The sequence below is a fragment of the Cygnus olor genome, chromosome 4, assembly GCF_009769625.2.
Source record: "Cygnus olor isolate bCygOlo1 chromosome 4, bCygOlo1.pri.v2, whole genome shotgun sequence".
Lineage (NCBI taxonomy): Eukaryota > Metazoa > Chordata > Aves > Anseriformes > Anatidae > Cygnus > Cygnus olor.
The window spans coordinates 34,688,664-34,701,523 of NC_049172.1; the positions used below are offsets into that span (position 1 = coordinate 34,688,664).

Sequence of the window (12,860 nt, forward strand, 5' to 3'; positions counted from 1 at the left end):
GAGGAAAGCATTGTTACTCATTTGGTATATTTTTTGATACAGCTTGAAGATGATCTGTTTTGAATAAAATTCAGCTAAACATGCTCCTGGGCACTGCTACAGGGCACTGTCAAAGACTGTATTTAGGTTTATAACACAAGAACGTACATTTGTATGTATTTATACAATTATATGCCACAGAGACAAAAGCACACAAAAATACATAAACTAAGTTAAAGATATTTTTTAATATACTTTAGAAGATCTGTGTGAATGTAAACGTTTGGGAAACTTGTTCAGCAGAAGTCATTGTAGGCACTAGCATTTTGACCTTGTAAATAAAAATATGCAGGATTATATCACATTCACTTGAAATGTAACATTTTTTTAAAAATTGAAGAAATTTAGTTCATGTTTCTTAACCTGGCACAAGAGATGCTATAAATTTCCTAGCAGATTTGTGCACAAGGCATATTATATACAACACCGTACTGTTTAATTTCACTGTTTAATAAAAGGCTACCAGTTAAAAATGTTTATAGCCAAACAATGAATCTCTTGCCATGTAACCATAACGGATGGAAATGATAAGTAAATCACCAGTTTACACGTATGCAAGCAATATTTTCTATATATTATTAATAGCGTTTGTATGGTTAACAATTCTAATAAAGTATCAAATCCCATTAAAATCTTTGAACATTGTGAAAATAAGACAAAAAAAAAAGTCTGTATGCATAAGGCATAAAATATCCTTGTGCATATACAACTCTTACAGACTTCCACAGTTCTGCATTCACCTATGACTGTAACTTCATGTTCACAACGTGTAAGTAGTGTTGTGCATAATTGCTATGAAAATAATTATATCTTTATAACTCTTTGGACAGCTTTATTAATGTTTCACTGTGTTCCAATGATCCTCATTTTGACACAGATTTAAAGCTGCTATTGTCTAAATAGATTAATAAATTCATATAGATTATGAATTAACATGGCAGGTTAATTGAAAACATTTTGTAAGATGCCCCTCTGTGGGCATCTTTCATTCATTTTGCTGATATAGATTATGTTTATTATTATTATTATTTTTGTACAGATCATTAGAATAAATAACACAGTACAGTACCGTGTTACTAATACCACTTTTTTGGTATTAATCTGTGCTTAAGTGCCAAATGTCAATGCTATTTTGTATTGTTTCTTCCTGTTTTTGAGTACTGAAGTGCTACAAATGTGAACTGCCCAGCTGATGTCCTGACTCACTGTAACTTAAGTAAATAACATACTGGTGTGGAACAAAACATTTTCCAACATAAAACTGAAAAAAAAATAACAACAACATGCAAAATGTAGTGGTGCACGGAATATATCCACCACACAAATAGAAGTTGAAAGACAAATGGCAGGAGAGAAAATATACACAGACAGATTCCACTTTGTTATCTTCTAAAAAATGCCATAGTGATTAATTCTAGGTCACGATCAGGAAGAATATTGTTTTGTACCAGTTACAGATACTGGACAGTTCCTGCTTAGTTCAGAAGAGCAAACCACCTGTGTAGTTCAAGTCATTTTTTTTGGTGTTATAATCACATCTACGTAATTTTCAAAGACAGAATTACCATCCAGTGGATCTCAGTTCGTAGAGCATCATCACAGTTATAGTCCATCAACCGTTTCAGTCACCTCTAGAGTTAGGTACAAGGGTGCACACTTCTGAATTGATGATGGAACACTCACTGGGCTTCCTGTTGAAATAGCTTTATTGTGACTTTTTTTTTCCTGTTTGATTCTGAAATCATGTCAGAGTCCTTAATTTTCAGTTTATGCTGTCTTTATGGCTGCTTCGGTCTGTATTGTGATTGTTTAGTTCTTGATTTTTCCACTGAATGCTTGTTCCATTCATGGGCACTGAAGTCACCAAGCTTTTTGATTGGGAGCAGCAACAGCAAAGACATGACTGGAAATATTTAAAAAAAAAAAAAAAAAAAAAAAAAAGGTTAGCACAAATATATCAACTCTATGCAGATTGCCAACAATATTTTTAATTCAGAAATGAACAGAGAATTCTAGCTGAAGGGAGTGATAGCTGCACTTGGGCCAATTTCAATTTCCTATCCTAGAATGCAAGCAGTTCTTGCGATTGATCATCACAAAGGCAGCAAATTAGGCCTGGCCTGTGGCTCTTATTTAAGAAAAACTTTCCCAGTATCAAAAGGGAAATTTGTTTGACTAAGGTAAATGGGTTCAGAACTGACAGAATTCAGTAAACATTGTAAGAGCTGGGTTGTTTTTTCACCCCTCTTTCTCACTGCACTTCAAACTTAGGGATCAGCATGCTGCTTAACATGTAAGAGAAAAAAAGAGACTTAGGTCTCTTCTCACATCTTGGAAGAAGGCAAAATTGTTTAGTAAAAGGGATGGTGTATATGTTGAGTTGTGTCATTTTTCACGTTTAAGAGCAGAAGGTAATTCATGGTTGTACTATGTTCTTCGCAGGCTGTGATGTTCTGTTGTCTCTTCTGAAAGGAGAAATGGCTCTTCAGCTTTCCTCCCCTCCTTTTGCAGAAACTAATGCCTAATTCTATGAAGATGAAATCTCTGCTTTAGCAGAAGGAGGGATAGGGCCTCAGGGGAGCAATGGCAATAACAGCAGTAGATCCATGACTTCCATGTACTCAATGAGAAGGGAGTGTTGAAGAGAGGTACGGCCAGACTTACGATACATGTACTGTTTGTCTGTGGGCGGATACATAAAATATCTACAGAGGTAGGGTGAGAAACTCTACTATAAAATGAAGAGCTTGCCTGAAGTAATCATCTTGATACCAGAAAGGAAAAGGGAAGCTATAAATGCAAAGCTGTGAAGGATTACGTAATAGCTGAAAATTATTTAGTTAGAACTGTTGAATGTGGTTGTATTTGGAGGGACAAATGGAATGAATGAACTAATGATTTGAGGAGCATACTGGTAGTACCTGCTGTTACTGTTACTTTCCCTTTTGCATGAGGACAGGTCCAGGCATAGTGTCTTCCCCACAGTTCCCAAATGAAGTAAGGGACCACCAGAAGTAAAGCTGACTTCTTATTTCTCATGTGGAAATACTCCCTTAAAATAGTTTCTGTCTCATCAGGCTACAGAAAAACAGGTATTCCCTATTTTAATCACTTATTACATTTTTTTTTCCAGTAGCTTGTGTCACCTGTTTGCAGCCTGAAAGTTTTATGGTATGGTTCTGTCTTTTGTTTTTCTTTGCAGATAAAGCTATTTCAGTCTTCCTTTTCCATCTTGCCACTTTCTTTAACACTATTTGTTCTCATTTTCTTTTTGCCTGTATGGCCTTTGTTAGGTGAATGAGGACTTGCAGAAGCACAGTATGACAAGTAAGATATTTTAACATTAAAATATGTTTTCATACATAGGAACTGGAAAAATGCAGGTAAAAGCCGTAATGCTTATTCAGTTGCCAAAGTCAACTCAGATGCCTGCTTCGGTATTGAAGACTGAAAATTTTTGTCAGAATGGGATTGTTGAACTGCTGGCAGATTTTGTGTCCTATGTATATGTCCTTTATCTTCATCTAGAGTGGTGAATACATTATCAACCAATTTCATGCACGTCATGTGCTGATAAGTAGTACTTAGAAGAGTGTCTCTCTCTCAGCGATAGTTTACATGTGAGGACTACGTCAAACTTATTTACTTGTTTAGCATTTCAGATAAAGTGGGTAGTTTTCACTTTCAATTCGGTATGTGCGCTATGTGACCTGTTAGCTGGTAAAATAGGCAACTTATAATAATTCATTCCTTTGCATGCCTCTCCTCCCAGCTCAAAAAAAAAATAGATGACTAAGTGGTTTAATACTGTTCATCAACTGGACATTATATATTATCAAGATCTTACCTGAAAGCAGTTTTTAAACTTCTTGCTCACAAAATACAGAGCTATTGGGTTTATACAAGAGTTCATGGTTGCCAGGTTGATGCTGATATAATCCAATGGCAGCAAGAAACTAGGCAAAAAAAAAGAAAGCAAAACTTTTAAGCTCTTCATATAATGTAGAAGCATCCATGTTATTTGTGGTTACAGTCTCTCCTGTCAAAGAAACTAATTCTCATCTATCTTGCTCAATCTAATCTTTTACCATGCCATATCAATAACAACCTCTCTCTCAGGAGTTCGCAAAACCCAGAGGAAAGTGATTACAATGGTAATGGACAACATGTTGTAATTATGCTACCCCATTAAAACTGATCCCCCTGAAAACAGATGTAGTTGAAAAATCATAAAATGACATATTTGCTCTTCTAACACCACATGCACCACATTGCATGCACAACGACATTTCTCACACAATCTCCCAAGTATGTGATATTATATTTTTTCAGTATAAACAACTGATTGATATAGAAAATGGAGTACCTGAGCAGTTCACATCTGCCGGGGTCTCTTTCATTGTATACCATTTTCTTCAAAATTCGGCTCAAATGAAGAGGGAACCAGCAAAGAGCAAAAATCACTACTAAACAGAAAACTGTCTTTGCAACTTCTCGACGCTGGAAAAAGAAGTAAAAGTAACTGTGACTGAGTGCCTAGTTCATATTGGTAGTTGATTGTAGTGGAGTGATGTTGGCAGCAAAGATAAATAATCTAGATAAAGCATGCAAGGATTCTCAAAGTGCAGCTTCCAGACCATCTGATGTCCCTGAAATTCTTTTTTTTTTTTTTTTTTTTGGACTTGCACACTGGTCATTGCCAGGACATCAAGACATCAAGGACATCATAGTTGTTAGCCAAGCAACAACCACTGCTGGGCATCCCTGAACCTTATGACTTTCCCAGCCCTTCTTATTCCTCTACACTGGATTAGTTTTCTAGCAGTCCCTCAAATAAACCTCTTTCTTTAGAAACATACATACTCTGCAAGGAAATTTTTTCATGTGTGAGGGGAACTGAGATCACACCTGTTTGATAAACCAGTTTCACCTAATCCTTGACATAGGGCAATTTGTAAATCCAAAGCACCTAAATCAATTGGCAATAGCAGATCCATTGAACCACGTTGAGAACTTGAACCACATTGAACCACGTACCACAGTCAGGATGCCAAATTGTCTGTGATATTTTATATTCAGTATGCCTCCCATTACATAAAGGGATACTGCACAAAGTATTAATTTTTCTATGTTATCCTTGCTATGTGATCTTGATATTTTTAAGTAGTCATTCTACGAGCAACATTATAGAAATGTCTGTGTTACAGCTTAATCTTATAGTGCTTAGTAGTTAGGAAATAATTTAAATTTAATGGACATTTTACATGACTCTGGAGATTTACAGAAGTTTTGCGGGATTTTGGACAATGCGTACCGGTGGTGTTTGGTAGGCGTGTATTTGATAAAGAGAAACATATGTAGAGGTAAGAATACCACTTCTGGATCTGCCACCTTAATGTAACAATAACAAGGATTGCAAGGCTCTCATTAAAAAACTTACAGTGAAATGTGTGATTAGAATAAGTCTTGTTAGGTGTTGAATATGACTACTACTGTTTGTTTTTTCTTATAATAGCTTTTATCAAAATAGAAGGATCAGAACTAGAAATTAATGTGGACAGGGCTGTAGGAAGGAAGGAAGAAAGGCAAAACGTGATCATTAAAAGGAGAAGCATTTGTAAATTGTGGCATAAATTCATCCTCCAGCAGCTAGTCCTTGTAGCTTGCTGGCACTGCACATCAGGATGGGAAGGCTGGAGGGATGATTCCCCTGCACATACCATTCCATTTCTGATGGGTGGAGTAGCCTGTGTGTGGCCCTAGGGACAGGCTGTGCTACTGGCCTTGGAGCCTGTTGAGGGAACAAAGTGGAAGGTTTGTGCACGAGGGGAAGATCCTCTGGTCTGCCTTGCTCTGAAATGTGCCAGCAGAGGAGGAATCTCTGAGAGAACTCACTCAGCTGCAGAGGACTGGTTTAGGGATTCACGTCTGTGAATGTGGAATTTGAAAGAAAGAGTGGAATTTGAGGGGCTGACGTTAACATTATAGCCTGTTGTCTGACTAACTGCACAGAAAAAGCTACAGATTGTTTTTAAAATTTCAGTTAGGAATGAAACATCAGACAGTGCTGCAAAAACATCAAAGTGAGATCTGACAGTTCTGTGAGTGACTTTATGATCATTTGTTTGTACTAGTCTCCTATTGCTCTTTTCAAAGCAGGAAAGCTACAGGAGTGGTAGCTGCAAAAGTGCAATAAGCCTGAAACAAATCTCACCTATTCTAAAGCAAGTTATTCTACAATGGCTTTTTATATGAACCTAAAGATACATATCAAAGTGTGTCAAAGGAGGGGGGATGTATGGAGGGAATAAATAGTCAAGATTTTTTTTTTCAAATCTTTGTAGTTAAATTTCAAAGCATTTAGCCAGTAGTAATTTAAGGTGAAAGAACAGGAGAGCACAGCCATCCCACTTAAGAACAGAAAGAAAGAAAACCATTAGTTTCTTGAGTGTGCTGTCTTCAGTATCTCCTTATATATACTATGATTTAGTCTTACGTTGCAGGTTTGACTGAATACCTTATCAAAAATAACCTATATCCTCAAGTCCTACTTCTGTAATTTAATATATTCAAATGTACTTTGAAACATTTCTATGCTAAGCCAAAGACAGAAGAACAGTATTTTCAAACATTGCTGTTCCTTATATTTACCTGCTTAAGATGTTCACTGAGAGCGATTCTCAAGTTGCTGTTCCTTCTGTTTAACATTTCACAAGTCATTAGCGTATAAAAGATGGCAGTACATGCCAGTGGCATGCAGAAATAGAAACCAAACAGCCACCAATCCTTTGCATCTTTGTAAAACTGTGGATAAGAGAGAGAAAAGAGAAGGTATTTTCATACAATTCAATGGAAAGTACCACAGAAAGGTATGGGAAATGGAAAGTGTGACAGTTCGTATGCTGGTATCTGTCTATTGGCAAACAGTTCCAAATTACGTAAACTTTCTTATAATTCAGATCTATTTTGGACCAACATCAAAATGGGAACTGTGGCAGTGTAAATGTTAATTTTACCTTATTAACAACCTGACTGTACCCTTGCTGCAATCTGTCCTGGGTTGGAATTAATTTCCTTTGGTTGTGTTTTCTGAACATTTACACTTACTCAAGAAAACTGGAGTTCAGCTTATGTGAAAAGAACATACCAAAATGTAGTCACTGTCAGTATGAGACAACAAATCTGTCTCAGGAAATGCCATTTACCTCTGTGGCTTCTGCCCCAATTCCAAAAAAGAAAAATTCAAAATGTCTTGTAAGTTTAATCACCTTTTGTTATCGGTGAGAAGATTGGTAGTTGGTTTGCTTATGTACAGGGCAGATAGAAGCCACTTCATAAGTGTTTGTCTGATCTATGCAAAACTTAGGGCTGGTGGCTTCCAGCAGTACAGTTACTTTTAACTCTTTGCCTGCCTTTCATACTATTTGACTTCTATGACAGGACACTGAGGGAATTTAGAGTAGCAGTACTTTGCTGTGTAGTTTTAAATATAAGTTGTAGTTGAAGTTGTGGCTTAAGTTAATACATTTATGTATTATGGGAAATACTACATTTGACAAAACATTTAAAATTATTCTTTTTTGTAGATGGTTATATTTTCAGACTCGAGAAAATATTAAATCTTAGTTTTTAAACTTTATGCTAAGCCAAAACGATGTACTGAAATATGACATTTTAAAGACTTCCTGTCTCTACATTGTTAGTCACTGAGATGGATATGTGTAAAAGGGAACCTTCTTTCTCATAATCTTTTTTAGCTTGTTTATTCCTAGCAGATGTGCTCTAGTAACATCACAGTTCCCACACCAAATGTCAAAATGCTAATAACTGAGGATTATTAGGGATCCTGTCTGAAGAAGTCAAACTTTTGACATCTTGTTTACATTTAAAGCTCAACAGTTCTAAACTTTAAAAGATAAAGGAAACAAATGCAATTTAATAGACTAGTATTTAATAACATTCATTTTTAATCTGCTTTACTTACACTAGGGAGTTGATTTACTGAGAAAAAGGGAATGTTTTTGATTTCTCTTCCTCCATCCCAACAGAGTTAGCTGCTCACAGAGCTTGCTAATTTAGAGTATGCTACTGGTATCTAGGCCACAACCCCACCCCACAGGACATCTTGAACTGTGTTCTTTAGCCTGTTTCCTCCTCCTCATTTTAGCTTCATCCCTGTGTGAGGAGGGGCTAGAGTCTGCTGCATAGTTGCTCTCTCCCTTGGGGCCGAATTCCCCCCCGGAACCTGAGCTTCTGCCAGCAGAAAACCAGAAAACAAAACACCTCATATTTTAAGAGTTTGTACTGAGGGGAAATCTAATTACCACTGCTCCTGCAGAGAAAAGTATTACAAGTACATGGAGCAATTATCTTTTCTGTGGCAAATTCCTCTGGGTCAGACTAGAAGCATATTGGTTGGGTAGCACAGCGAAATGTATACTATGTGAATCCACGCTACATTTGCAAGGCAAACTTTCTCTCATAGCAGGCTACCAGCTTTCATGAGCATTGCATGTCAGTCAAGAACACACCCAGAGTCCTGTGTCACAACCCTGACCGATGACCTGGCTTCGTAAAATTACAAAACCTACATGAAAATGTCTGTAAATGATTAATTATGGAATCTGGCTTTCTCAAAACTTGCATCAAAGCATATAACTGGGTTGATTTAAGAGAAGTAGACATTCTTTTGTTTGTCTTGAAAGCCCACATGGAACTGGTTTTCTACAGGAAATGTGCATTTTAAACAAGTTTTCTAGTGCACTCAGCCTCTAGGGAATCATGGTCTAGCATGAACCTTTCAAGTCTTTCAAAGACAGCTTTAAAATTGAATAAATTCCCCTATTAAAAATAAAAGTTAATCATAAGTACTTCCCACAGTTTAGTAATCACTTATTGTGATGTTTGTGGTAGTGAATATTATAGTTAAGGTTAAAGTGGTATTTCCATTTTAATCTCATATTCATACTCCCTTGCAATGCATTGAAACACAAAATTTTTTTTGACTGACATGTCCAACACTTATTCTCAGTTTGGACCTAAATGTTGATTTATTTCACTGAAAATCAAGTTGGCATGGTGAAATTTGGAGCTTTTGAATTATTCTGAGCAAATAAACAATACTAATTTCTGCTAATAAACAAAATAAACCAAACTATTCTCCCGACTACATTAAGAACAGAACGATAATCATTACAGTTAACATGCCTGTGGAAGACCTGAACTGTAGTGTTTTTGAGAAGCATGATGAGAAAAACATTCTTTTTCTCAGGGAGAGAGGAAGTGAAGATTGTCCAGGCACATCTGTGGAGAAAAACAGCCACTACAAAAGGGAAAGGCCTACATTTACTGCAGTGCGCATTTCATAAATCATTTTCTTTAAACTATAGTGTCTACAGCCATATTGTCTATAGAGTTTAGAAACAGAGATATTATAAATCCTGGGCAATTCCACTCCCTCTTCACCCACATTAATTATTTCCATTAGGGTATTGCTTTTGTTTTCTCTTGCTCTTGTCTCTGACTCTTTCTGCCATCCCTGCAGTCTAACCCAACCAAAATTGGAGATATTCCACTGCAAAACACAATTCATACATACTTTTTATTTTCTAAATTTCCTAACTTCATTTGCCTCACCCTTCTCAATTCTAACCCAGGCCATGTGGGGTCCCAAGCTTGGGATCTAACTCAAGATCAGACATTCAAAAACAGAGAAGCTTACACTCTGTTATTAAAAAATCTTGGTCAGAAAAAGACCCAGAAACCCTGGGTGGATTTTCCCTCAAGACTGAAGACTTTGCATTATCTGTATTCTCTGAGACAAAACAGAATGAAACTTTTTCTTTTTTTTTTTTTAAATGATGATTATTATTATTAATTGGTGAATGGTTGCTGGCCCTTCTTTGGGTTCACAAAGAAAACAATAATATATCACTTTCCCATTTTCTCAATGTAAGGCCAAGAAGATAATCACCATCCCTCTATGCAGTAAAGATATGTTAACTCTGTAGCGACTACTCACCTGACTTGCTTTGAACAGTCTAATGTGGGTATTTGCAACTGTTAAGGTATAGTAGCACAGAGGACTAGTGCTATGAAGTGTGCCAAAGAAGTCTTGTTTGTACTTGGGCACATCTCTTGCTCTTGAGTTGCTATGTCTAGATGACAGCTAACAGTGCCTAAGCTACTGTTAGAGATGTGAGTCTGTCAGATTTGTAGCCATGATTTCTAATAAATGAAGGGATTACTCTCTGATTTTGTAAGTGCATTTAGAATAGGAAAAACTATGTTAGAGCATGGCCCCACCCTATTATTTATCTGCCAAAGGATCTGGCTACTGCACACAAACCGATGACTCATCACGGTAAAACATGTTTTCTGACAGTTACAGGCTTCAGGGTGTTATACCTAGAAACACAATACCTCCCAAGGCTCTGGCTACACTGACATCTCTTAGCTGTACTTTAGTCGGGCCCAAATTGCAAATTTCTGTATTAAGAATCCTCAGTAGGGAATAAATGGAAATGTAAAGTCACATTTAGGATCTCTAGATGAAGTAGAGTCTGGTAACTGTGCATGAAGGATCTTCTTTGCATCAATATACATTAGAATACATTCTGCACTTTAATGGATAAATAAAGCATATTATAATCCAGTATCTTAAGTGTGTAAGTTATATGCTGTGGATTCCAAAAAGAGAAGAAAGGATGTTACTTACCAACATAAAATTATTTGTAGGATTGAGCATGCAGGTAACATAACCTTCATCCTTGTATTTGAAATGTACCACAGTAAAACCAATGGCTTCTGGAATAGCCAGTATAAAAGACAGAAGCCAAATGGAGAAAATTTCAATAGCAGTGATCATAGGGATTCCAATGCCCTGAACACGGCTCCAGGAGGCAACTGCTCTATACCTGAAAGAGACAGGCATTAGTGTCCAATCTTCCAACTTCTTCCTTAAATTCAAACATCTTTCTCCAGTTTTATATATGAAGTAAAATCCCAAAGCTGACATCTTAGACTCATGTTGCTTGTTTTTCCTGCCTGTTCCAGGGGCTCTGCCAGCTGTCAAGCCACCTAGGACACAGCAGTGCACATCAAGGGGTGGGGAGCAAAGAGCCGGCTGCAATTGTTCTGCTTAGGCGCAGGAGAGTATTGAATTCTGCTCTGTGGACTGCGTTATTGATTTCTAATTAAATTGTGCAAGGTTTGTGAGAACAGACTAAATCTTTTACTAGATCTGATGATGTAACAGCAGAAGAAAAATCTTTCTAACACACTAGCCATTCTAACAGATCTGACAGAGCTACCTCAGCTGTAACTGCTGTGCTATCTGAAGTGGAGTTGTCAGCTGGCATGCAATGAAATACTGCGAAAATATTTTTCATCACATGAAAATGCATTTCTTTTATTTACGCTAATGCTAAAAGTACTGTTTTTATGAGGTATATCCTGTATTGGCCTTAGAATACAACTGAGTGCTAGTTAGGACTGTCTGGCAGTGATCCCAGCCTTTACATCACCTTTCTGATGAGAAACTGGAGAGCATGGCTAAGAAGTGTGCACATACCAAAAGCAAAGCATTTTTCCCATAACTTTATCCCTCAAATACCAAGTTTCTTTGTAAATGTGGAATTGCTGAAACCCATTTCTCTATATGTATGCATCTGATAGCTCAAATCCCTGATAAAAGGAAAGAACTCAAAAAAGTTTCAAATACAGTCCATACATTTATAGCACTTCTCCCTTTTTCTCTTCCTTTCTTTACTTTCTCTGTCCCTCCCATGTTGGAGGATTCTTGTTACAGGTTGCAGCCTTTCCCCCAGTCAGGGAACTGAGAGGATCTTTCTCCTCGACTTGTCTGCCAGTTTTCAAGGAACTTGTAGGAGTTTATTAGCTTTCAGACCTCAACATCTCTGTCAAGTCTGCTCAATAGGTTCAAAAATTATTGGGAGAAGACAGATGGGCATGTAATACAGAGTAATACCAGTCCGTAAATAGAAAATTCATTAGTAGGCTGAACTGTTATCTAGCAATAGCTGTAGTAAATAAGTTACTTAGCATTTCCAACAATTTAGCAAAGACAATGCTATCTAAAATTATGGAAGGAATGAACATTATTTTGTTCTTGTACTAATCTGAAATGCATGCTGGAGAGCTTTCTGTCATTGGTGATATAACAGTTTCTAAACTGTTTATTTTACTTCCACAAAAGAATAGCACCTTCTCATTTGGAATCACAGTGCTATATGGGCTTATCATGGCATGCACTGATGAAATAGTCTTCTTTAGATGAGGAGAAAAAAGTCGAGAAAAGTTGTTCCTCTGCTTTATGAAGGTGAGAATAAGAAGTTACTGAAGCAGTTAAAAATTGTATGGAGCCATGGCATTTTACTGTCCTGACTATGGCAAGTATTCTTTTCTTCCTCAGACGTGCCCTCATTTTCTGCCCCATGAGTCCTGGCAGACACATCTGGATGCATGCAGTTGCTACCTCTATCCTTAACACCTTTCCAGGGCAGGAGCCAAGGTTAAGCTTTTCAGAGAAAAGCAAATGAGGTGGTGATTTTAGCAGATGACAGCAGCTAACAACAGAGCATGCCAGCAGGCACAAGGAAGGTGAAGGGTGTGGGAAAAGGAGGTGCCCTCAGCAGACCAGGAGTGTACAATTCGCAAGTACATAGGCTCTCAGTGGCAGGGATGGGCGAGATTTGGCAGGGGAAGGAGAGAACAGGGGAATTTAGATCACAAAGTTTTCATTTGGAGGATTAGGGCGTGGAAGGATGAGAGTGGGATGGCTTATGATTTGAGGAAGTCAG

General features: G+C 37.3%; 1 protein-coding gene across 2 annotated transcripts in view; it reads right to left on the bottom strand.

Annotated features, from left to right (window-relative positions):
- Positions 1 to 211: 211 nt before the first annotated feature.
- EDNRA (endothelin receptor type A) overlaps positions 212 to 12,860 on the bottom strand; it is a 34,279-nt gene continuing 21,630 nt past the window's right edge. For both annotated transcript variants that reach the window (XM_040556629.1, XM_040556628.1), the window contains exons 4-8: positions 10,757 to 10,955; positions 6,691 to 6,843; positions 4,406 to 4,539; positions 3,887 to 3,995; positions 212 to 1,942 (exon numbers count right to left, since the gene is read on the bottom strand). In XM_040556629.1, the coding sequence (XP_040412563.1) occupies positions 1,802 to 1,942; positions 3,887 to 3,995; positions 4,406 to 4,539; positions 6,691 to 6,843; positions 10,757 to 10,955 (736 nt within the window). In that variant the 3' untranslated portion in view covers positions 212 to 1,801. The remainder of the gene's footprint in view (positions 1,943 to 3,886; positions 3,996 to 4,405; positions 4,540 to 6,690; positions 6,844 to 10,756; positions 10,956 to 12,860) is intronic.